General features: G+C 55.4%; 1 protein-coding gene across 1 annotated transcript; it reads right to left on the bottom strand.

Moving 5' to 3' along the window:
- Nucleotides 1-26,249, bottom strand: LOC132243170 (hydroperoxide isomerase ALOXE3-like). The gene is made up of 15 exons (XM_059718177.1): nucleotides 26,153-26,249; nucleotides 23,630-23,938; nucleotides 22,640-22,832; nucleotides 22,193-22,274; nucleotides 19,636-19,758; nucleotides 19,339-19,442; nucleotides 10,859-11,037; nucleotides 10,362-10,505; nucleotides 9,371-9,574; nucleotides 8,169-8,255; nucleotides 5,116-5,285; nucleotides 4,417-4,538; nucleotides 3,949-4,049; nucleotides 2,910-3,080; nucleotides 1-2,626 (listed from the first exon to the last, which is right to left on the bottom strand). Exons 2-15 carry the CDS (start codon nucleotides 23,765-23,767, stop codon nucleotides 2,447-2,449), a joined length of 1,998 nt encoding a protein of 665 aa, XP_059574160.1. The 5' UTR covers nucleotides 23,768-23,938; nucleotides 26,153-26,249; the 3' UTR covers nucleotides 1-2,446.

Here is a 26,249-nt window from a genome sequence, read left to right on the forward strand (position 1 = left end):
GCAAATGAAGCACTTTTTATTCACTTTTATATTCAAGCCTTCTGCATACAAGTGGAAGGGTCAGGGAAGGGGAACGGAAGAGGCCGCTGCTTTAGCGGGCTCTGCTCGGGAAGGTGAGGGACAATAAGAGGTGCTATGTGGAGGGGCAAAGCAATGCAGAAGCTTCTGGCTAATATGGGCAGGTATTTGATACGGGACACGGGAAGGATGCTAGCAGAAGGTGCTGGAGCACCAAAGAAATGAAGTTGTGCAGGTCCCAGGCAATCTGGACCAGAGGCTTTGGTCTAAAGCTTTGCAACCCTCAGATCAGGCCAGCTACCCAATTGCTACAAAGAAAAGGCACGGTGAAGAAGACATGGGAAATCAGCAGTCAAAGATGCAGGAAAGAATGCATCCTAAGGACAAGAGAGTTTCTCCATGGATGGAGTCATGTCCAGGAGATACAGAAACCTTGGGGCGCTGGCTGCCCTGGGTGCGACAGGTTTGCAAGGAACCATCAAAACTTTTGACAACCCCTTTTTTAAAGACTTCCCAGAGTAGGAACATGGGGACCTCAAGGGACCTGATTATAAATCATGGGAGGGGACAGCATTGATTTGGCTCATGGTTTTCTTGTCATTCACACAGAAATAAAGGAACAACTATACTCGTCAAGGAGGTTTAAGCTCATGGGAAAAGGCAAGAGATTTGGCGTGGCCTGTTATAAGCAATTGTTGTACATCAAAGTGAAAAAAACTAGAGTGGTTCGGGAGCATAGCCCCGAGAATGGAAGAATCTGAAGACTGGAGGTTATACAGGGTATAAGGAAACAATTGCGGTGAGACTCAAGCAGGAGGAGGATGGGGATATACGTGGGTGCGAGCGTGCAGAACTTCAGCATTAAGTGACACTTCACGGAGTGAGAGACTGCAATCGCTGCGGTCAGATGCCAGTGCTGGACCCTGCTGCATAGCTTTGGTTGCAATGTTATGCTCTAAGAATTTTTTTCATACAGATAAAAGCTAGCAATGGCCACCTGGCACAGCACCTGCATGAATGCAGGAGTCTGATTTTCGTGCCCTTTTTCTCCAATGCTTATCCAGCCGCGTCTTGAAAACCTCCAGTACCGGTGATACTACCACTTCCCTGCACAGTCTGTCCTACTGGCCTCATTGCTCTGCGTCACAGAAAAGGGAGGAAGGATCAGTCTGCCCCTATTCAGAGGACAGAAAAGCTCTTCCTAGGGACCCCCCAGGAAGCAGCCATATTCGGTCTCCCTCTCCCGAGAGGACCCCCTGCAGCCAGCCCCAGCAGAGCTTGACAAGGGGCAGCCTCTGGATTGACACCCCGGCTCTTCTCAGTCCCTGGCTTCCCCAGTGATCCATAGCACCGCCACCTCTCCAAAAGCACACCAGACTGCTTCAAAACCAAGTCTTTAGTGTGCCACTCCAGGTCTCTCTGTCCTCACTCAGACCTTACTCTGTCCTTGCTGGGACCTTTCCTTTTCTCTGTCCATCCTGGGACCTTCTCCGTGTGTCCTGGGTCCTTGCCTCTTGGTCTGCCCTGAGACCTTCTCTCCTCAGGTGCAGATTGGGCTGGGGAAGGCCTGGGCCACGCTTTGAGCCAAACGGCTGTGTGGGGTGCATCTACCAGGACAGAAGGCTTTGCAGGATGGATGGGCAAGGGGATGAGATGCACACATGAGGCTGAAAAGGATCTTGAGAGGGGGAAAGGGGACTTCTTGTGGACATGGGGCACTGCCAGCTTCCAGCAGGGACCTCATGAGGATGACTGTGCCCAGCTGAGGAAGATGCTCTAAGTGATCTCCAGCAGGCTGTAGGATTCTTCTGGCCTCAAGATGCAGGGGGAAGGCACGACAAGAGAATGGAGATCAAGAGACCGCTCAAGGCCTGATGTGATGAGCAAATGTCATGGGACACTGGACCAGTGAAGGGTATTCCCTGAAAGAGGTTCTTGGCAGACCAAGGCTCCAGGTGAGCACCTGGCTGCTGGCCATCAGCGACCAAGGTTTCTGCCTCTGATGGGAAGAGAGACAGAGTGAAAAGTGGAGGTTAAAGAGTCTGGTGGAAGTGCCAGTCATGGATTAGTACCTGGCAAGAGGATTGGTGTGTAACTGGGACACAGGTACCTCCACAGGTAGGAGACTGGACAGCAGAATGGAGTGTTGTATTGATGAGAGCAGGCAAGTCCACCAGTGAGAGGCTGCCCTGAGCCCAGCGAGGGAACTGGGGCAGATCAGAGCCACACCAAGGGTGCTTGGCCACCAATGCAGAAGCCTGGGCTAAGCAATGAAGGCACTGGGACTACTGGGGAAATTGGGGGTTAGTGATGGGAAACAGGGGGTGGGAAGTCATGCCCTACTCCCCATGGGGAGCTAGATGGGAGGTCACTGATGGGACCTCGGGGCTGGGACTCTGGTGGGCCAGGGTGCTGGGCCCTGGCTGGATCAGATGGAGACACTGTTCTCCATCTCCTGGGGGTTCATGTAGTTGTACGGCAGCTCGACCATCTGGTTCCTCAACTCGATGTCATCTGCAATCTCCTTCAGGTCCCGCTGGAAGGCCCTGATGAGCCGCTTCGGCTCCTGCTCTGTGAAGTGCTCCTCACGGTAGTCGCCCAGGAGCCTCTGGAGAGAGTGGGAGAGAGGCCCAGTGTCCAGGCTCAGGGCCCCTCTGATGGGCACCAGGCTGCTACCCATTCTTAGCAGGCCCCGAGCCCCACCCCACAGCCCCGTTATGTCTTGGTGCTAGCACCCCTCCAGCACCAGCCGTGCCCAGCTCCAGTCACCAGACCTGCCTCCTCCTCCCACAGGCTGAGCCTGGGTGGAGGTCACTGAGGTGCCGCCTGCTGCCCTGTGCAGCACCCCCAGCTCTGCCCAGTGTCTGTCCTGCCGCACCCCACACACTCACCATGTCCTTAACGCGGCTGCTCAGCAGCAGCAGGGCTGCCTGGTTGGTGGCCGAGGTGTCCACCTCGGGGATGCAGTCCAGTAAGTCCTGCTGCGAGGTCCTACCTTTGACCTCAGGCGGAGGGCGCCGCATGCTTGAGGAGTAGTTGGGAACCCAGGCACCGATGTCATACTGCAGGCCATGACACCAGAGATCAGAGCCATCTGGAGACTGGGGTGCTGCTCTGAGGGGACTCTCCCATGGACACCCATCCCCTGGGTCAGCACCCTAGAGGCAAGTTCCCCAGCTTCCCCTAAAAAATGCTCTGTGGCTCCAGCAGAGAGGAGGTGGCAGGGGCCCTCAGGACAGGGCTCCATGTGTCCTGAAAGTAATTGTGTGGCAGAAGGCATCACTGTGCCTGCACTCTAGGCTCACAGGCTGCTGCTGGGACCCTGTCAGCTGGTGCCTCTGCCTGCACTGGGATGAGGCCATGGCAAGGCAGGTTCCTCTGGCTGCTTCAAAGGAGCATGCCCCTGCAGCGTCAAGGCCATGGTCCCAGCAGGAGACCATGCCCCACATCCAGTCCAGGGCATGTTCTTCAACAGAGGGGGAGAATTCACGGTGGAGAGTAGCCCTCTCCAGGGACCATGACTGGGGGGCATCCCAGGAGATGTGGAGAGTCCAGGCAGGCCAGGGTGTGGAGGCAAAAGCTGCAGCCTGGTGCCAGGGTGGGAGAAGGGCAGGAAACAGCAATGCCCATCCTGAAGAGAGCAGGGGTGCAGGGGACCAGACTCCCCCTTCCCCACTAGGACCAGAACCCTCTCCCTCCACGGGGGGAGAAGAGGTGCAAGGGGGTGAAGGGATGCAGAGCTTCTTCCCAGCATGGGGCAGGGGTAGAGGTGCTCCCAGCCCTGAGCTGACAAGGAGCTTGGGGCTACAGTTGTCTCCTTTCCAGGCCAGGGGAAGGACAGGGTGTGCCGGAAGAGGCGTCCCTCCCTGGAACAGGAGAAGCGGGGGTGTCAGGGCTCCCCACTGCCCCTGGGACACAGGGTCTCCCTACCTGCCCGTTGTTGACAGATGCGTGCTGGGCTGAGCAGGTGAAGATCACCATGGTGAGGAAGCGACGCAGCTCTGCGACGGTCCTCAGGGAGGAGGGGATGCCTATGGGGGGGCAACAGGGAACATGCAGGCCCGGACTGTGCTGAGGGCACCCATCTCATGTGTGCAGCCCCACATTGGCTTTCCTGAGCCAGCCCCTGGGCAGGAAGGGCAGGACAGGGCCAGCTCCACAGGGGCTGCACGCACAGGTGAGCAAGGCCTTACCCATGCTGGGAAGGATGCATGAAGACCCTGCATGGAGTGGCCTCTATCATCTGCAAAGGGCTGCTTGGGGCAGACAGTGCTGGCCCCCGTCCTTAGCATGGGCCCGGGTACTCAATGACCAATCCAGAAGAGGCACTGCTACCCCAAGTGACCTGCCTGCCATGGCTCAGGGGGCCACAGGGTGGGCTCGGGGAGAGGACAGTACCAGAAGATGCTCTGGACAGGAACCCATTAACGAAAATCTCGTTCATCCAGGCCTGCAGCTCAGGGTCGCCCTGCACCGCGTCATCGCTCGGGTAGTAGAATGCCACAATGCCAGAAACGAAGCTGGATGGGACACAAGGGAGACAGGAGATGGAGATGGGCTCCCATGAGGCCATGCACCATCCAGCAAAGGCCCCATCTCTGAGCACTTCCCACTGCCCAGACCAGCCCTGCAGGGAGCCAGCAGGTGACAGGGCTGGGGCACTTCTACTCCTCCCTGCCCTGGCCAGCACGGTACTTGGCAAGCAGCTTCAGACAGGAGTGTCCAGCAGGGCCAGGGCCCCTGCTCAGCAGTGCAGGGCTGCTGCATCTCGTCTGCCTCATGCATCTGGCTCTGGGCACCCCCAGCCCCCTGGGACAGACCTGGGTCCCCTTTCCGAGGCAGTGCCTACGTTAGTTTATGGTACCAGGTGCTCTGATCCCTGCCCCTTATTCTTGCCTCTCTGCTGGAGTCCAAGTTGGTATTCAAGCCAGCCCCTAAACAGCAGCATCCCCTGGCACAGGAAACTTTCCCAGGCACCCTGCTATAGGGACTTCATCCCAAGCGTTCTCCACAGACTCCTGTGCCTCTCATGCCTTCCCCGTGACCATCCCCATCCCATGCCCCTCCCCATGACCTTCCCCTTGTCTGGGGCTTCACCTCTTTATAGCTTCCCAGATCTTCAGCCCATCGTCTCTGTAGAGGTAGTTGGGGATGGAGGAGACCCCTCGGGCCTGGATATTATCAGGAAGGCAGAGAGAGTCGTAGGTCACCTGCTCCAAGGTCTTGCTCAGTAGCAGCACCATCCCTTCGTGAGAGAATCCTGAGCTCTGAAAAACAGAGGCTGCCCATGGGAACAGAAGGGCAGATTGTGCTGGGGCCCTTCCAAGCACCTCGGAGATGCCTGGTCTCTGGGGCACTGCGGAGCTCTGTCCCACCTCTGCACATGGGCAGAACTGGGCCCAAGCTGTCTGAGCTACATAAACTGGCCACCACAGAGCAGGCTGTGTACAGGTGACCCAGGGGCACCAGCATGGCCCAGACTGAGAAGCTGCCCATAGGCCACCACCACAATTTGGAGATCTAAGAGGCCTCTGTGTCTGAGATGTGCTGGCCACACGTTCAAGAGAACAGCCACTGGCTTCCTCATAGCGCCCTTCACAAGGGCTAGACCCACTGGTCTCCTGGGGCCTTAGGGACTGCTCTCTGGCTACGCCGTCAGAGAAGCCTAGTTCTGAGACAGGCAGAGAGATGCCTGGACCCTTCCCGGCAGGTAATGGTGTCACTTGCCCTTAAAAGCCTTACCAAGACAGAGGCTGCAGCCTCCTGCATAGCCCAGTTCCATGTGCAACTTCCTGCATAGTTAGAAATTTTTGTTATCGCCTGCCTGAAGTCACCTTTGCTGCCATTCTGGAGCCATTTCCCCCAGTGCCCGGTGAACAGAAAGAACAGTGTAACAGGGCACCCAATTTTTTGTTTTTTAAATACCCTGTTCTAAAGGCAGGCAGGCCTGCTCTTGACTGCCATGCCTTGATGTTAATATTGTGGGAGGCTGCCCTGATCTTACAACAATGACCACATGACTTGTGATCCTAGCCTTATGGGCCAATCACATCGCTCCGTTCCTCACCTACACCATGTCCCATGCCTTGCAGATGGCATCCTTACAGATGTTCTACCAAGTGCTGATACAGCCCTTCACAGGACCTTCCCACCTCTCTTCCTGTCTTTGGGCTGTCAGCTCCTGTCTTGGTCTCTTGTCTTACACCCTGTTTATTCTTAACTTTCCCAACTGCTCTCCAGGCCTTTGGACCCAGCCGACCCTACACTGCTCAGGACCCTTGCTGAGCCTTGTTGTCCTCTTAGGTCCCTCAGTGTGCCTCACTATGTGGTTCAGGCCCCTCAGATCCATACAGCCCACTGGACCTCTGGACCCATGAACTCCCAGTCTTGCCTGGCCCCTCACTGGGCTTCTGGACTCACATGGTCCTTGTCCTCCCTGGCCCATCACTGGGCTTCTCAAACCCCTGTGGTCCGCATGGTTGTCTTTGCCTAGTGCTTGTCTGTCAGAGTGTGCTCCCCTAGCCTTCCCCCTCTGCAGAGTAGCCCACAAGGCAGCAGCAGCTGAGGCTTTCCAGTTCCCCATCATCACCTTATGCAGTCAGGTGATTCCCTTGATCAGGCCTAGCCTCACCTGCTGGCCCCTGGGTCAGCTGACTCTCTGACTGGGCCTGATCCCACCTGCCTGTGGCTTCACGGGTTATCTGACCTCTTCAAGTGGCAGGCACATCGAGTACACTGCTACAAACAGTTATAACTTTCCTCTTTTCAAGAACTGGTCCTGCTCTTTCCTAGCAGGCAGGTCCCAGAGGGTGGCCGTGGGCAAGCTGTTGTCATCCTCTTGGGACCTTCCCTGTAGTCAGCCAGAGCTTCATCCTATTGCCTCTCCTACTCCACATTCACATGAAGACACAGGGCAAGACTGCACAAAGACTCTGGGTGAGGTGCCATCAGCATGCAGCTGACAGGCCATCAGCATCGCTTTCTCATCCAACCTGGGCCTCACAGTCTGTCTTCCCCCATTGTCTGGCTGCAGCTGAGGATGGGATGAGGGCAAAACTGGATGAGATAGAAATGATAGTGCTTTGCAGTCCTGAGGGCACTGGGATACCTGGCACTGATGGGATTTGGCCTCCCCATGTTAGACAGCTTTGCAGCCGGGGAGTGCTCCCAGATCCTCTGCTGTACCTGGCTCTCCAGGTGGCTGCAACCCTTCCTTCAGACTGGGAACTGTCCACCTTCATTGGTGCTAGACTCCTGAAGTATACTCTATGTGGGGCTGCCCTTGGAGATGCTCTGGAGGGGTAGAGCTCATGCAAAACACAGCAGCCTGCCTTCTGCCAGGGGTGTTACCATGAGCACAGAACTCCAGTGCTCCAGAAGCTGCATTGGTTCCCAGTAGTGTTTGAGGTCCTCTTTTGCCCTATAAGGCCCTAAATGGCCCTAAATCCCTAACGGACCACCTGTTCCCATACACCCCATTGTGATCCCTGAGGTCAGCCAAGAGCAACCTCTCACCATTACCATCAATGCACTGAATCTACTTGGAAGAAAGCACATGGGAGGCTGTCTTTGGTGGTTATCCATGATAGTGGCCCCTCAGCTCTGGAAATCCCTGACCCTTGAGGCCCCTAGAGCCTGAGCCTGGACATCTTCTGAGAGACAAGGTCTTCTTTCTATTCAGACAAGGATTTAGCTGGGATGGTATGGGGTGGAAGGGAGGGTTGCACGTAATTCATTTTCATACACTATTGGCTTTCATAAGGTGTTTTGTTCTGTGGTGTTTTCTTGTTTGCTGGTTTTATAAGCTATTTTGCTGCCCTGAATTGCTGCTGGGAAGGGTGGCATATGAATAAATACATAAATGCATATATTGAATAAGTTTCCCACATTCACTGCCTCACTCCTGAGTTTCCTCAAGACTAAACAGCCCCATTCCCTCTCCCCTCTGCATCTGTCCTGTGATTCTGCCTTCTCCCTGGTTCCCTCCACCTCCCCCATCTGCACCATGACAGCGGGCAGGGATGGGAAACACACAAACTGCACCTGGGGCCTCCCCCGACACCTGCTTCGTGCAAGGAACAGCCCCTAGAGCCCATGGCTGGCCACTGCTGGCCAAGAGGCTGTGCTGAACAGAGGCCCAGCACCCTCACCTTGATGATGACGCCTTCTGGGTTTATGAGAACGCTTCTGGCCAGGGTGTTGATGTGCAGCGTGAAACGGTAGTGAGGGAGCAGGAGCTGAAAAAGTACAGGCAGGGTCAGGGAGAACATGCTGTCCACGAGCTCAAAGCTCCTACTACAAGCTCAAGCTTCCAGTCCTATCTGCCCAAGCAACAGAGAGTAACACGGCCCGTGGTTGTACCCGTGGTTGTACCAGCAAGGCAGCAGTTGCCAGCCCCTCTCTGCGGGACACAGCTTCAGGGCTCACAGCTCATTGCATTGAGAGCCTGGCATGTGACACCCACTGTCCCCAGCACAGGTGCCCCCCAGAGCCAGCAGGAGCTTGGGGGGGACCAGCCCAGGAGGGCTGAGGTGGTGACACAGCCCAGGGAGCTGGTGCAGAGGAGGCAGAGAAGAACCTCTTTAGGGATGGTTGGGTGGGGGCTGCTATAGTGGAGCAGGGAAGGTCTCTAGATGAAAATGGTGGGGAATCACTTTGCTGTGGCTTCTGCCACAAAGCCAGGGAGTGACTTCACAAGTGCCGTGATTCCCTGAGCAACCTGGCACAGTTTGCTTCCGGGCATGATTGGGGGGGGAACCCCACACAGACCCACGACAGGCTAATGGTAGGCAGAGGGCTCAGCTACCTGCCTCCTTGCACCTGAAAGCATCAGGCTCCATGTGGAGGGTCTGGACAGCTGCCACAAAGCAGGAGTGCAGAGCCGACAGGGGCACCCTTTTGCCCCCACAGAAAAGGAGGGACAGAGAGAGGGTAGGAAATACCGGACCCTGGGAGATGGGCCGTGAGTGGATATAACGTGCTTCAGAAACATGCCCAGGGTGCCGGGGACCCCACCCTTCCGGCCAGGTGTCCTGCAGAAGAGCAGTGGGAGCCTAAGGTGGGGACAAGGCCGGCAGGGGAGACAGGGGTCAGGCCATGTTTTGTTTGGTGACTGAGCTCTGTGACATGAGGGCAGGGACACACGCATGAGCTGCCAGCCCCCTTGCAGCTCTGGGACTCCTGAAGGCCTGGCTGAAGGGTCAAGCACGCAGTGGCAGAGCCTGAGATCAACGTCCCATGTCACGAGGGGATGCACAGAGGTGACGTGGCCCTGCCAGTGACTGAGGTGCCTTGGAGCCCCAGCGAAGTGCTCCTGGGAAAGCTTCCTGCCCCAGCCCCTCTCCCCGCTCACCTTGAACAAGGGGTGGCACATGGGCAGCTGCCGAATGGTGGCGATGGAAAACACCTCGGCAAAGAGATGGGTCTTGAGCAGGTGGGTGATGATCTGGTGGATGTAGAACTCGCTGTTCCGGACCCAGGTCTTGGCCAGGATCCAGTCCCACTCGGAGTCGCTGGGCAGGAAGATGGGACTCTTGGGGCCCGGAGTCTGGCTCAGCTGTAAAAGGGGAGATGTCCTGCCACTGACATGCATAGGAGGACACCCTGCCCTGGACATCCCAGGTCTTTCCCCTTCTGTGTTGAGGTCCGCCTGTGCCACTGCTGCTAGCCTGGGAGAAGGGCCTGGCTGGGCACAGCGGGAGTGCACTGCCCACACCAGGCTGCAGGCTGCTCTTATTGACAGAGTCCAGGTCTGCCCTTCCCTTGGGCTCTGTCCCAGCTCAGGGCTGTGAGATGGAGGCTAGCCTCCAGGGCTGCAGCGTTCGTGGGGGCTGCTGGCCTTGGGTCACAGCTCTGGTCCGCTCCTCTCCACTGGCTCAGTCCCATGCCCCAGGTGCTGCATGCTGCTTGGCTGCTGGGGACCAGGTTGCAGGCTCTGTCCCTGTGGGTGATCTCACAGGCTGGGGTTCTCCGGCATGGAGAGATTTTCATCTCTCTCCTGCATCTGACAAGAGAGCAGTAGGGCCCCTTCCCCTGCCTGTCCCCACTTAAGAAAAACTGAAGCTGCTGAAGTCCTCTTGACAGAGACAACTGCCCTGCTGGGGTCGGTTCAGAGCTGAGACCTGGAACCCAGATTTCTCCTTCCCAGCGCAGGACCTCACCCTCCAGGCAGCCAGCTCCTGTACTGAGCACTATGGAGTGATGTCCCAGGAGAGGGGCCTTCAAGGCTCTGGCCCCCCATGCAAATCAGCAGAGACAAGACACCCGGATGCAGCCCAGCAGCAACCTGAGCACAGCAGAAGGCAAGCAGAGTGGGCCTAAGCCCCAGGCGGGTCTGCCCTTACCTGGATGGCGATGGGCTGCAGCTCCCCAGCCTGGTTCTGGTGCACCAGGCACAGCGGGGCAGCAATGTATTGCTGCCGCCCATGGATGGTGTGGGTAGGAATGTCTTCTAGGTCCTTGTAGTCCACCAGGAAGATGTGTCCATCCTGTGTAATGGAGAGCATACTTGTGAGCCAGAGAAGTCCTGGCTGCTCTTGGAGAAGGCACCAGGAGGCTGCAGTGGGCTCTAACCTTCTCCTGGGAGCACCAGGAGCATCAGTGGAGTGAGGCAGGAGAGCCTTGCAACCCCTTCACACCAGCTCCAGGGGCAGTAGGCCTGCTGCCGCTCAGTTATGGGCAGACTGAGAAAGCCACGCTGGGTGCTGAGCCTGTGTCCTGGGGCAGGTGCTGCCTGGCTGGGGTGCCATAGGCCCTGCCCCAAGGATCATAGGGCTGGGAGCCAGGAGCCCAGGGTTGGCAGGACCTTGGAGCCAGTGGCTCTGCTGGGATCAGGCCATACCTGTAGTTCCCTCTTCAGGCTGGTGCCAGCCCCTAGGGCTCCAGCTACCATCTCCTCTGTCACAGGGAAGTAGGCTGGCAACTGCGTGCATTTCTGGATCATCACCGGGTTGATTCCGTTCAGAAACTGGTACCCAAAGAAAGTGTCCTCTTTCCAGTGGGCGGCCACGTACTCTGGGACTGGGACAGGAACAGCAAGCATTAGCACACGCCCCTGGGCCCTCCCCACAGGGCTTCCTTCTCACATTAAGGTCCCAGTGGCCAAGATCCTGTGCTGGGGGGAATTTGAGTCATGTGGCTGTGGGTAATTTAATCCCTGTGGCTGTGATATCCTGTTTGGACCTGAGAGCACTGGGCCCAGGCCCTAGTCAAGGCAATGGTGCTGCCTTTTTCTATGTCCCTTTTTGGGCTCTCTTTCTGTACAATACCAGGATGCTTTTAAGATTTGGATGTTTTTGTGGAGCGTTCTGGCTAACAGCAAGGGTGCTGCACTGATGCATGTGACCACAATGGTTTCTATCAGGGTCACTTACTTCTAGTGGAAGAGCAGAGCAAGGTAAATGGGTATAAGACACCTGTACTGGCCACATCAGAGCAGTACAATCGAGCAGCAAAGAGATCATTTCTTAACTAACGCGGCTGAGCTGGTGAAGTTCTCCAGCGAGGACCAGCCTTGGCCCCGGGGCAGTTCTGTAGTAACCCCTCTGCTTCCACATGGCTGTCACCAAGCTTAAAACGTGGCCACATCCTAACAAGCTGACCCACCCCCTGGGCCCTTAAGGCTTGACCTGAACTGCGTGGTTGGCAGCTTTAAAAAATGCAAAGCTTACAAACAACTCAAATATTAGGACATAAATAGCATTAGGAACTAAGGAACATGGGGCTGGAAGGGCCTCCTGGGCCAGTGAGTCCAGCCCCCTGCATTCACAGGCAGCCATCAAGCTAAGGGGTCCCCAGACAGCCACTTCGCCCCTCACCCTCAGTGACCAGAAGCAACATCCAAAATGACAGCAGCTCCCTGCAGCTCAGCACAGGTAACGGCCGGGGAGACAAGGGCGCTGCCACTGCAACATCAGGGAAGCAGCTGGATCATCCATGCCCCAAAGGCTGTCTAGCCTGGACCCCCCTGGTTTTACAGTACCCTGTTTTGAGTTTTGCCTCCGACCAGCCATAAAAGGGCCCTGGCTGTGAGACCACATCAGTCCCAGAACATGCCCTCTAATGCTTGGCTTAACTGCCCTCTGCCTGCTGACCTGAGGTGGAAAGAGTCTTGGCTTCCCAGGCTGCAACGAGGTTAGAAAACAATAACTAAACATCAAGTCTTCGACCTGGCTGGAGCCAAATGCTGCTCGCCCTGTCACCAGCGCTGTAGACCTGATTAATCCAGAGGCACTGTGCTTTGGCCTGAGAGGATTCACTACACCACGCAGCAACCGGATGAGTCAGGCAGACCGAGCCTCTGCCAAAACGCAGTGTGGGCTCTCTCTGGAGATATAGGGGCCAGAGTCACATGGATGCAGTTGACATCTGAATGGACACGGGCAGAATTTGCCACCCCCGGTCACACAGTGATGCCAAATGGCTCTGGACCCACAGCCACGTATTCCACCCAGCACCTCAATGCACAGCTCCCTAGGCCCAGCACCGGCATCTCCAGGCACACGCGCCAGGTGTACGCCCAGAGCACTCGGGCACCTGATGCCCGTGTGAGCTCCACGGAGGTTCAGATCAGAGCCGGGAGGTGCCAGAACTCCCGCTAAGTCCTGGAGCTCCAGCCCCAGGGGAATGCAGCCAGCAAGCCCAGCTAGTGCCAACAGTGCTAGCTCTCACGCCAGGATGGGGGCCATGCCCAGCTTCTCCCTGATAGCCTCGGGGTTAGAGCCCTCCCCTGGGGACAGAGAGAGCTGGGTCCCAGGCTTTCCTTGCCCTGGGGGGGTTCAAACCTACCTCCCAGGAGAGTCCCCAGACCACCAGCCTGCCGAGAAAGCAGATGGGGTGCACTGCCCACCCTTCCTGATGCAGCTGGGCCACCAGTAGCAAAGAGCAAGCAAGTCATTAGGCCAGTAGGAAAGGAAATCACCAGGAGCCTGATGGGGTAGCCTATTGGTTATGGCAACCCCTTGGACGGGAGGGAGCCCTGGGCTCTGGTCCTATCCCCAGAGCTCTGTGTGCATTTTACATTAGATAGTGATTCAAAACCTACTCAGACCAGCGCTCAGGAATTAGATACACAGCCAACTTCAGTTCACACCCAAAGAAGCCATAGCTTTCTGATCATTTATAAGCCTACTGCCCTGCTGACAGAAAACTACCAACATGTCTTAGCCGATGTTCCCAACACAGAGGAATGTGGGACACAAACCACGCCATGCATGCACAGGAGGACGGGCCTGGCTCTGTCTCTATGACAATGCTACTGATGGCTAGAAAATGGTATTTAGAGGTTTGCTGTTGGGAATTGACTGATAGGCCAAGTAGATACGCATTAGGATAATGGTCCAGGCCAACAGCAAGGATTAACTGATTTCTAAAGAGTCTGTGACAAAGTTTCTTCAAGGCCTGCTGTGTCTGAGACAGGTTTGTGATAGGGTGCAGAGGTAGGAGCTTTGCTGTCAGAGAGAGAGACAGAGTTTTGCTGGGTTGGGAAGCAAGGCCAGTGTAGATTGTGAAGCCTGCATCCCAGAAAAGATCTGCTTAAAGCAGTGCCAGACTTATAAGGTCTGTCAAGGAAAAGAGCGGCTGGAAGTTAAGGCAGACCCATAGCATGAATGCTCAGACCCAGAAGGAAGAGTGTGGAGACTTCAGAGAACTGAAAGAGAGAGAAAGACGGTTGGAGAGAACAAACCCACAGCGTCCAGAGAAGGACTGAGAGTGGGGACCAAAGAGCAGAGCCCAGCAAAAGCTTGTGAAAGCATGGGAAGCCAGGGACTCGCAGTCTGAAAAGTGGGTAAGGCAGAGTCAGTGACCTGTGGTCCAGGAGGGGCTAGGAGTGGGACCAGATGGGTCCAGAGGCTCAAAGTGGAGGCGAAAGAGAGAAAGATCTGATGAGAGGTATGCAGCCCAGGAGAGGCAAGTATTAGCATGGCCAGGTGCCATGGTCTCACTGGCTCAGGAGCAGGGTCAGGACCCAATGAGGGGTCAAAGTCCAGGGGACACAGCTGGAGACCAAAGGGACCCACAAGCCCATAACCCAAAGGGGTCTGGAAGAGCCCTGAAAGACCAAGTGGTCAGGCAATCCAGAGGCAGAGCCAACAGAGGTCAAAAGGCTGAAAGAGACCACTGCTAAGGCTGCGAGAGCTGGAAGCCCGAAATCTCAGCTAGCCTGAGAAGAGGCCAGGAAGCCCAGAAGTGAGAGACTGTGCCCATGAGGGGTGAAGATGATCAGGGCAGAACAGCCTGGAGATTGGTCCTGGGTAAGACCTGAAAACTACACCCTCCTGGGACTGTTTAATGTAGTAGAGCTACTTGTGGTGGGATAGTCTCTACCAAATGCCACATGTTGCCACCCCAAGGGAAGGTGAGTATAGGGTGCTGAAAACCTTAGCTCCCACTGCCTTGTGGGTCACCCTTTGATGGGAGATGGCTAGGGGGAGCGTACGCCAACAGAAAAACCCTTGGTGGAGGCCAAGGACAGAAGGTGTGCGGCAGAGTGCTTGGAGTACCAGTCACTGAGAAGAAAGGACGGCTGAAAAAGCAGCCTCTGCAAGGAACAAGGAGTTGAATCTCTGAATGAGCTCCAGCATGGCGAGGGCAGGGCAAAGGCAGCCACAGTGCCAACAGTGATTCTGTGGTGTGAATTAACCTAAAGGGGGATCAGCCTCTCCCTTTGTGTCTTTGTGTTTTGCAGGATATGGACCACCACTGCAGCATCAAGAAGTTTGTTTGATACAGAAAAGAGTCAGGTTTAACTGTGTTATGAATTGGCTGTGTCTGTGCAATGCTATTGCTGCGAAGTGGTTAATGATATTAACTATGCTGGACAATGAAATGTAAAGCAGAACTTCTTAATAGGCTATGGGATAGCTGCAAAGTGGCTACAGAAAATGTTGCATCATGTGAAGCATCGCCTTTGCTTGTGCTAGATACGTATTTTTATGCTCTTTATAGTAGAAATAATAATGTAATGTAGCTTTATTAATTGCCAGAATTCATGCCACGATCTGGATCAAGAAGTAGAATTGTGGGATCCTGGTGGAAACCAGGCATGCTGTTTGCACAGAAAGGCCGATCTGTGACAAAGCTTCTTCAAGGCCTGCCGTGTCTGATACAGACAAGCAGCGAGTAGACACAAGGGCTGGGAAATTAAAGACAAACGCCACACTGTTCCATAACATAAAATAAGATGGCACCGGGTCACAGTGCCCAACTGCAAGGCCCTTGGGCTTTCTGGTTTGGGGGGATCAGACCAAATTAGAAGAAGAGCAGGAAAGCCCAAATTAGGATGTGTGAATGTGATGGGTTTCTGAAACAAAGGAATATGCTGGCAGGACAAAACGTGGACAGTATGATGACAACAGAGAGACCAATCAGTGATGGCCAGACATGAAGAGTCATCATCACAGGAGGAGAAAAGAATACAAAAGGAGGAATTTTATAGCAGCAAAGGGTCCCCAAGAGGGGAACCGGAGGCTACCGTCGACAGAAGGCATACCTGTCTCACCCACCCCACTGTGGGGGGGAGGGATATGGGGCGGGGGGGTTGACATCTGATATTCAAGAGAGAACCTCAGAGGGAAGCTCACGTACTGGCCGGACATACCTTGACTCTGTGCGGCTCTAGGACTAGTAGATATAGAATTGTTTGCAGTATTCTTATGTGCTATCACTGTGTATCAGTATATTTTGCCTATTATCAAATGGAAAGGTCGTGGTCAGTCTGAGAGTTTTGGGTCCACCCAGAACAAGGTATCTGGGTCATACCTCCTGTGCCAACAGCCATCCCCTCACTAATATCAATGGTAAAGAAAGATCTGACAAAGAACATCCTGCATTCAAAAGCCTGTCAACTTCTATCCCCTCTGTGCAGTTGGTTCAATAAAAGATATCACCCTAATCAATCCTTTCCTCAAAGGTAAAGAAATAAAGAGTTGTGAGGCCTACCCGAGGGTCATGGCGACAGACTCAGTTCTTCGTCCTTCCACCTATCCAGACCCTGGCCATGCTGGATACACAGGACGTGTCTACGCATGCAATTAATATACATGAATAAACCCCAGAACGTATTGCTCCAGATTTTTTGCTCCCATGAGCATCGTTTGAACATGCGCCCAGGAGTAAAAAACTCTGGAGCACACAGTGCTGGATTAAGTTTTACTGGGGCCCTGGGAAAACAGAAAACTAGAGTCCCCACACCAGGCAAGGAGAGTTTTTCTCTGTGCCCACCAGTGGGCTGCAGCTCAGCCCGCCCATCTTGCTTGGCACAGCCAGGGTAAGCCAGCAGGTGCAAGTGCCGCTGCGGTAAAGCCAGCCCTGGCTCCAACCCGGACCGGCCCCTTCACCCAGTGGGTGTCACACAGGTGGGGCTGTGGTCCACCAGCACTGAGGCACAGGCCAGGGCTGGGGCTAGCTTGGGGCGGGGGGGTGGCGATCATGGGCTCTATGCCACCCCCATCTGCTCACCCACCGCTCTGCCAGCCCCGGTGGTCCTATCCTGTCCTGTCCCAGCCGCACTGGAGCTGGTGGCTGCCCACAGATGGCAGAGAGAGGGGAGGGAGCAGAGCTGCCCATGGGGTCTCCTGGAAAAAGACAGCCCCAGAAGCCACCACCACCCACACACAGACAGCCCCACACCTGCCCCTAGCCTCTGGTTTTGACCCAGCCAGAGGACAGGAAGCACACACTGCCTGCCCCAGATGCCCATGGCCAGGATGCCTGCCTGAGCTGTGCTGGCCCTGGTGTCCCAGGGGGCTCCTGAATGCCACTAGGTCTGGGCCCTGCAGACCTCTGCATTAATTTACCCCTGGAAGTATATTGCTCCAGAGTTTATTCATGCCCAGCAGGTGTAGCCCGGATGGAGCAGCCCCCGCTGGCAGAGGACCCAGGGGCAAGCCTGCCTGCCCAGACACGCTCCAGCCAGAGACTGAAGCACCCTTGTACCCCAGCCAGCCCCGTCACCATCAACATGAGCACTGCCGTGCACAAAACAACGCTGCTGCAGGGTAGTACTTGTGTTTAGCCAGACTACACTTCAGCGGAGTTTATTAGCCTACTGCAACCTAATAGGGTCACACGTGTAGATGATGACATTTTACTGGGAGTGAATTAGGCCGCTCCACAGAAAATGTCTTATGTAGATGCTTCCACGGAGCATAAAGTAACCTACAGTCTAGCTCAGGCCTCATAAAGACAGCTCGTGTCCAAAGTCAAGTGTGACATCGCAAAGCTCTTATTCTAAAGCCCCCTCCTGCCTCTAACACAAGGTCACAGCCCCCAGCCCACTCCTGCCGTTTCCCTGGGACATAGCTTGCTCTGCTTTAGGCGGTCAGTAATACCCTGAAATGCTTCTCCTGCCTTTTTCTGAAGAGGAGCAGGAACACACCAGCAGCGCAGGCAGAAGAGAAGTGCTTGCACTCTTGATATGAGTAAAGTTGAAGTCGCCCTTCTCCTGCTGGGACAGTCTCCATCCCCCAGGAGCTTTGTTAGCATGCTGTTGCTTGATTAAGATTTTAGGAAGGTGGCCAGGAGGGTGGCCGTTCTGACAACGTCCACCAGGGCAGTCCCAGCCCCACCTCAAACCTGACTGGTCTTCCTTCCTTTCAGGCTCCTGCCACACATTGCACATATTACACAACTAACTGCCTAATCATGCAATAAATTTAGGCCGATCATGTGTGCAAAGTAAGACCAGCCCCACGTGCAAAGTAATTATGACGCAATTAAGTGGTTAATGGCACAATAAACGTGGACTGGCCACACATGCATAGTAATGATCATGCCATAAAAATGTCCATCCAGCTATAAAAGGGGCCAACCAGCTACAAAGTTAGTGCTTCAAAATGTAACAACTGTATAGCTGGTTTCCAGGCCCTCAGAAAGAGCACTTCAATGCCCTTTTGTTTAGTGTGAGCTGGAACAACGGAAGCCATCTCTCAAAAATTAGGCTGAGTGCAAATGCAGGGGCTAGGAGGTACATGCGCCTGTGGCTAAAAACAGACAGCTGCTTCGACACGGCCCTGACTAGGCCTTGGTGTGACTCACACCAAAACAGGTGTGGCCAGTCATTTACACACCAGGCTTAAATGGCAATTAAATTGAATCAACCATAAGGGTTCTAAGGCAGTGTCTACACGTGCTGTTAGCACACAGCAGTAAACTCCAGCACATATCACATGGGAGTTTAATGCCATGTTTCTGCATGTATTTGGGACCACAACACATTGAGCTGGGTTGGAGCAGCCCCAGCTGGCAGGAGGCCCGGGGTGGGGGCGTCCGGCCAGCCCAGGGCTGCTCCAATCTGGCTCAATGTGCTGTGGAGGGGCTGGCTGGGGCACAAGGGTGCTGCAGTGTGGGGCTAGCCAGCAGGCAGTCCCCACACTAAAGCACGCTTGTGCCCCAGCCAGCCCTGCCAGCATCTACACAGGAGCTGCTGATGAGTACATTACTCTGCATATACATTACTTGTATATACAAGTACTGTCCTGTGCCAGAATAAATTAGTTTACTCCAGCTGAATAGCATCTCCTGTGCAGATGCTGAGACTTTACTGCAGAGCTAATTAGTCAGCCCCACAGTAAACATCTTATGTAAATGCGCCCAGTGCTAAATTGAATAATTCAGAGATACTTGAGGAGGGACACTGAGCTCGGCTCTCTGGAAGAGCTCATTTGCTGCAGCTCAAAAACCGGTGATGCTAGCCAAAGTGGTTGTCTGTTCTTAGCCTGTGTCCAAGGCAAGTAGGATGCAGGACAGGCTGCATTGTGTGGCCCAAGAGAGAGAGCTTTCTGGGTGAAGTCCAGCTGTAGCTGCACAGGCAGGTCTGGAAATGCGACCAAAGATCATGTCTCCCAGCCGCTTATACTGCTGGGGCCAGAGAAACAGGACATGCCTTAGGAACAAGCAGGTTGTCCGAGCCATATTGAATGCTGATACCAGCTGTTCCTCTTCACCAAAACAGCCAGGGGCAGGGAACAAAGGGGTCTGGCTGAAGGGGAAGATGCTAAGCTGCTCCTAGTGGGCTGCAGTTGGATGTGCGGTAGGCACTGGGTGGTTGTTGGTGGGTAGAAGTTGGGTGTGTGGGGGGCACTGGGCTGTCGCTGGTGGGTCACAGTCAGGTGTGGGGGGTGGGATGCTGGTCTCCTGCTGTTGCTGTACAGGTCTTAGCTGGGTGTTGTGGGAGGGGAGGATGGGCTGTGCAAGGACAGGCAGCGCTGTGGGGACTGGTGGTTACAGAGGACCAGGCCTGGAGGATGCTTTCTTCTTGCTGTGGGGGAATGTGCAGTGTTGGTAATGGGGCTGTGTGTTGCAGCGGGGGATAACACATACCGATCTCTCGCCCGTTGATCCGGGAGAATATGGTCCGGATTTCTTCCAGGTTTTTCCAGGAGCGTGCCTGGGTCAGAAATCCTTTCAGGGATAACCGTATCTTTCTGTGCAGAGAGAGAAGCAGGGAGAGACCCCAGCAATTGTGGTCATCTGGCCCCTTCTCTTTACACACTCTCCCCATCCCTGACTCCTTCGTTTGCTCTCTTATCCCCCCGGCTTCCCTGCTTCTCCCCCTGGACAGACGCGGAGCTCCGCTTGGACACACTCTAGCCGGCCCCTTGGGCTCCCAGCACTTACTCAAATTTCTGGATCCCTGTAAAGGAGGTGAGTCGGAAGCTGGAGAACCTGGCATTGGAGTCCAGCTCTGCGACGCTGCCCACGTTCAGACAGCGGGGCCAGCCAGGGGCATATTCCTTCCACCTGCAGAGAGGGGACAGGGGGTGTCAGCATGGCAGCAGCTGTGGCAGGGCTCCAGAGGGCAGTGACAGCCCCTGCCTGGGGGAAGGACTGGTCCAGCCGTTGAAGTTGGAGAGGCTGGTGTAAACATCAGGCAGGAGGGAGGTAGGCTGTCATAAATCTCATAGTTTCATAGTTGGTCGGGTCGGAAGGGACCTGAGTAAATCATCAAGTCCGACCACCTGCCATGGGCAGGAAAGAGTACTGGGGTTAAATGACCCCGGCTGGGTGATTATCCAGCCTCCTTCTGAAGACCCCCAGGGTAGGAGCCAGCACTGCTTCCCTTGGAAGTTGGATCCAGATCCTAGCTGCCCTGACTGTGAAGTAGCGCCTCCTGATATTTAGTCTGAATCTACTCTCAGGCAACTTATGACCATTGTTCCTTGTTACTCCTGGTAGAGCTTGGGGAAACAGGGACTCTCCCATTGCCTGCTGGTCCCCCTTGGCCAGTTTGTAAACGGCCACTAGATCCCCTCTAAGCCTTCTCTTGTGGAGGCTGAACAGGTTCAGGTCCTGTAGCCTCTGCTCGTAGGGCCTGCCCTGCTGCCCCCTGATCATGCAGGTGGCCCTCCTCTGAACCCTCTCCATGCTGGCCACATCCCTCCTGAAGTGCGGCGCCCAGAACTGGACGCAGTACTCCAGCTGCGGTCTGACCAGTGTCGCGTAGAGGGGGAGGATCACCTCCTTGGACCTGCTCGAGATGCATCTGTGGATGCATGACAAGGTGCGGTTGGCCTTCCTGACCGTGTCCTCACATTGGCGGCCCATGTTCATTTTGGCATCAGCAATGACTCCAAGATCCTTTTCTGCCTCTGCACTGATGAGAAGGGAGTTCCCCAGCCTGTAGGTATGTAGGTTCTTCCTCCCCAGGTGCAGCACCTTGCACTTGTCAGTGTTGAATCCCATCCTGTTCTCATCTGCCCACCCCTGTAACCTGTCCAGATCTAATTGTAGCCTGTCCCTCTCCTCCAGCATGCCCACCTCTCCCCACATCTTAGTGTCATCCGCGAATTTGAACAAGGTGCTTTTCACCCCCTTGTCCAAGTTGCTGATGAAGATGTTGAACAGCACGGGCCTGAGGACCAAGCCCTGGGGGACCCCACTGCCCACGTCCCTCGAGGTAGAAAATGACCCGTCCACCACCACTGTCTGTGTGCGGCCCTCCAGCCAGTTAGTGACCCGTCTGACTGTGTAGGTGTCGATGCCACAGTCCCCTAGTTTTTCAATGAGAACGGGGTGAGAGACAGTGTCGAAGGCCTTCCTGAAGTCCAGAAAGACTACGTCCACCGTGACACCTGCATCCAAGGATTTTGTGACCTGGTCGTAGAAGGCCACCAGGTTGGTCTGACAGGACCTGCCCTTAATGAACCCATGTTGGCTGCCCCTAAGCATAATCTCCCCTGCTGGTCCCTTGCAGTTGTGCTCCTGGACAATTTTCTCAAAGAGCTTCCCCAGGACGGAGGTAAGACTAACGGGTCTGTAGTTTCCTCAGTCCTCCTTCCTTCCTTTTTTGAAAATGGGAACCACATTGGCCCTTTTCCAGGACTCTGGCACCTCGCCAGAGCACCACGAGTGCTCGTAAAGCCATGCCAGGGGTCCCGCAATGACCTCTGCCAATTCCCTCAGCACCCTGGGGTGGAGATTATCAGGACCAGCTGATCTGAACACATCTAGACCCACCAGAAGTTCCTTGACTAGGTCCTCTCTGACCCTGGACCTGGCTGCGCCTCCCCTGGGTCTGTCGGGGAGCCCAGTGGGAGGGATGTCCTGGTCCCTGCTCAGAAAAACGGAGGCAAAGAATTTGTTAAAGAGGTCAGCTTTGTCATCCGCTGCAACCACCAGATTTCCAAGCATGTCCTGCAGAAGCCCCATGTTACCCGGTACATCTCCATAGCATCTCTGAGCTAACAGCCTCTACAGACAGACAAGGCACAAGAAGCAGAGTCCAGCTGGCAGCTTGTCCAATGCTCCATGCTCCCCCTCAGCATGAAAACCAGTGTCTCCTTCCTATCTGAACATCTCTCACAGGTTTTAGCATCCAGCTGCTGGTTCTCCTGAAGCCTTTCTCTGCTAAAGGACTTTGCAAGCCTCACGCAGAGGGCCGCGGCCACCCTGCTCCCACGGCTCCCTGCAAGGCGGCTCTCGCCTCCCCTCCCACTGGGAACCCAGATGCACTGTGGGCCTGAGGAATCACAGGGCTGCAGACTGGTAGGGCTGGAAGGACCTCTGGGGTGCTCTAAGGCCAACCGTTGTGCAAAGGCTGCTGCGCCGTGCCCGACCCACCCTGCACATGGCAGGTGTGACGGGCTGTCTGCTCTGGGCTGGCAGGAGGGACAGAGGCCCTTTCCCTGCTGTGCCGAGTGCGTGAGGACCCCCCATTTGTGCCAGCCCCACTCACTGGTAATTCTCCTGCTTCTTCTGCAGCTCTTGGCGCCGGTGCTCTTTGAGAAACTCAATTGTGTCATCTGAATACTTTTTCCCTGGCAGAGGGAGGAAAAAGAAACCGAGTCAGCAAACGTGCCATGGGGCCGGGCAGCACTGAAGGGTCTGGGTCTTTCTGTGGTTGGGGAGCCCCACTAGAGAGAGATCAACCAGCCGTGCCCATCCCCAGATGGTGGAGTTGACCACTGGGTCACGTCCGCTCTGCACAAGGGTAGGCCCTGGTGGGTGGCCGCAGGGCACGGACTGCAGAGGAGACAGGGGCTGTGGTGCCAGGGTGCATTTGGCCGTGCGAGGAGTCCTGGTCCCAGGGCATTTGCACCTGGTGCTACGCAGCAGCTGGTGCAGCTGCTCTCCCTGAAATCCCAGGGCTCCCCCAAGGTGGGCCGGAGAAGCGGGGTCTTACCTTTCCCTTCCCTGAGGTGCAGGGTCGTGTTCCCCTCGATCCACTGGTAGCAGGGGAAGCGGTAGATCTCCCCCGCCGGCCCCGTCACCTGGATGAAGTTGCAGAACCAGGCATCCTCGAGGAAGAGCCGCTTCTTCTGCACGTGGACCAACACGATGGGGCCCAGGTCACGATCACACTTGATCTCCTTGTTCTGGGGGCAGAAGCCAAAGTGGTTCAGCTCCCCCAGCTCGGAGGGCTCAGCTGGGCCACGCCAGCCTCTCCTGGACACCTGGGTTTGCTCCACATGTCCAGGGAAAGGGGAGGGATTAAATGGACAGGCTGAGTCTGTCCAGGCATGGTGAATCCTTCCCAAAGGAGCCATTCGGCTTGGCCTGGCTCACCCGGGGGCCCTGTGGCCTCTGGTCCACATGGCTGGGGCTGCTGCTGCCCTCCCTGCTTCACTCTGGGTTTGTCTGGGCATCGCCTCAGTGTCTACATCTTTGCTTATGATGGTGACAGACATGACAACGAATGTAATGATGAGTGAAAGGACTTGGGAAACAGGTGGGGAAGGGGGAGGGAGAAGGGCACTGAGGTGGTCGTTTGTGCAAGTGTGATGGTCAAAAGTGACAGTGATGATGATGGGCAAACAGGTGGGTGGGAACGCAGGTGCGCAGATGCACGGTGCATTTTTCAACAGGAAAGAGAAAGGTATAAGTGTAAAGGTGTGTTTTGGGCTGTCAGGTGAATCACAGTGGCCACAAGACAGGTTGGTAGAGGTAAAGCTATAGCTCTATGTGTAGCTTTATTCATATATATAGAGAGAAATAAATAATTTTGCAAAAAAAAAATACTGATAAGTAGGCAGGAGGAAGAGGGGACCAGCTGTCACATCCAGCTGAGCTGCAGCATGACAGATGTCTACCAGGCCCTCTACTTTCCCATCCCTGTAGCACCCTCCACCCCTGCACCCTCCAACCCCCAGCAGAGGCTGCTCCCCAGGCTCACGGTTATCTTGCGGATACCAAGGTTTAGCCACTCCTGGCTGCTCTCTCCTTGGGTTCCCACCAGGGTGATGGCCACTGAGTTCACTGTATTTGCTAAGGGAACATCGCCTGTGACGATTTGGACTTTGTAAGTGGCCATGTGGGTCCAGCAGGAGTGTGCGGAGTGTCAGAGGAAGCCAAACGCGTCAGGCTCTTCCGTGCGCCTCTGTGCCAGGGAGGGAGTGTCACCGATTGTGCAGCAGCTGTGCCTGATACGACAGGGACCTTCGTGGGGTCTCAGACTAGCCCAGCTCCTGGCAGGCCCTGTACTCTGCAAAGAAAGCATTGAGAGCAGAGGATCCCATGGGCAAGGAGGCAGCCTTTCTCCACCGGACAGCAGGTGTTGCTGTGCTGACGGAGACCCTGGAGCCGAGGCCAAGCCGAACTGGAGCAGAGTCGTGACAGTCAATGACAGGCCCCACCAGACCCTGCTGAGGTCTTCACTGTTCCCCCCACACATCTCCCCTCTTGCCCTTTTCAACCACAACTTCCCTCCCCCTGGCCTATTTTGTCCTTGTTCCTAGGGCCAGTGGCCTCAAACCCATCACTGGTGCTCCCCCAAGCTGTTCTTCCAGGAGGGGAACCGCTCTGATTCAGACCCTGGCAGCCCATTTCCCACTGGCCTCAGAGCCCACCTCTCACACTCCCCTAGTCCAGGGGGAAAGGCAACCCATTGCCTGCTACTGTATAACCACATGCAGTCATGGCAGGGAAACTGAGGCAGGCAACATGATCCTAGAAAGATCACACAAAAGCACCAGCTTCTCCTATGGCGCGCTCCAGGGCAGCCCCTCCCCGTGCCTTTCTGCACCCACAACCCACACAGCACAGCTCTGGGTGCTGTGGGAACTCGGCCTGCGCTGTCTGGAGAGCAAGCAAGTGCAGCCGCCTGATGGGAACAACACCCCACACTGTTTCCTCGTACTCTCTGCTCTCCGTCTGCCACCTCCGCTCTGTTGTCTCGTCCTCTCCCCCTGCACTCTCCTAATATTGAGTCAGGGTTGCCCAGTGGGTCTCATGCTCATCCTGGCTGTGGAGTGACTATGCCAGGGATCTTCAACCAGGGTGTCCTGGGGCTCCTCAGCCTGGGACCTTTTAAGGATTCCCTATGGTGCCATGCAATATAAGCACTACTAGGTGTGCAAACATCTACACGTGATTCACAAGATAAACCCAAATGTCTCATGTAGGAGTCCACAGTGTCACAAACACTGCCCAGCTGGGGTCTGTCTGAGTTTCTTGTAACAAGAGTTGCTCTATTATTTTTCCATAGTCAAAAAATGAGTGAAAGCAAAGAACTGGTGTTTTCCAAAAGGGGGCCTCAAGTCTAAAAGGGTTACAAATCACTGGACTAACAGGAACCACAACATAAAGGGAGGGTCCAGCCCTGCGACGTAACCTTAACTCTGCCCCCAGGAGCTGGAAGAGCTCCCAGGGGTGTGGGGCAATGGTGAGGCCAGAATACCTCAGCTCTGGGACAGACATGTGGGCATGAGGACAGCGAAGATCTCCCCCTTCTCCCAACTCCCTCTGTGTATTGCAAGGCTGTGCCCACACATCAGGGGCGTCTGCCTCCCGCGACTTCTCCCTGCTCATGCCATACCATGAACACAGGAATTTCAGAGAAGAAAGACCACTCAAAGGAAAACAGCATCACCAATATCTCCTCTACATGCCATCAATTTCTATAAACTGCAGATCCTAGGTCTACCTGAAACACGTCATCTCACAGCCTTTGGGGACTGCATCAAAATAAAAGCCATTGTACGGGGGGGGGGGCAGCAGTGTGTCTCGGGCTGAGCGAGCAGGGCATCAATCCCAAGGGCCAACTTAGTGGGAGAGGCAGCATTGTGCTGCCAGAGTCTGTGCTCCTACAGCAAAAGCAGCCTCGTGGCCCCCTCCCCTCCTCTCCTCTCCGGCTCAGCCCCAACGCCCACTCCCCCTGCCCCTAAGACTTTGCCTGAGCAAACCCAGCTCCTTGCTCCTCTGCTGATTCCCTGCATGTATCTGTATCAGCTGAATCCGTCTGCCTGAGCAAATGATGGACTACAAGATTAACTCCTCTTTGTGCTTATTGAATGATTGGAAAAATCTCCTCGGAGAGCGCCTCTTCACTTTATCTCTCACAGTCATTGCAAACCCCTCACACTTCCCCCATTTCCTTCCTCCCTGGAGCACGGGTACAAAAGCACCCCAAGTGTCCCCTCCTCCCCAGCCAGAGGCACTCGTCACCTCTTCTCAGGGTTGGCCAGTCTGTGAAATCCCCTCGGACCTGGGGGCAGGGTCTGAGGCCCCACGATTCAGCCTGTGCCCCATCTCATTTGCCAGTCTGGATCAGGTCCTTCCCTCTGACCATCCTTCCCAGAGCAAAACTGCACTTTCCACATGCTTTTCACAGACAGAGACATGAGATGTGAGATGGAGAAGAAAAGCCCCCTCCAGCCGCCCTCCACATCCCCCTGTAAACGTGCTGAGCTCTGCCTACCTGCTGGGGTGGAGAAGGGCTGCAGCTGTGGCCCCAGAGCCCTGCCAGCGCTCCTTTATAGGCGGCTCGGTGGGGACGGGGGTGTGAGAAGCACTCC

Source organism: Alligator mississippiensis, chromosome 15 (genome assembly GCF_030867095.1).
Source record: "Alligator mississippiensis isolate rAllMis1 chromosome 15, rAllMis1, whole genome shotgun sequence".
NCBI lineage: Eukaryota > Metazoa > Chordata > Crocodylia > Alligatoridae > Alligator > Alligator mississippiensis.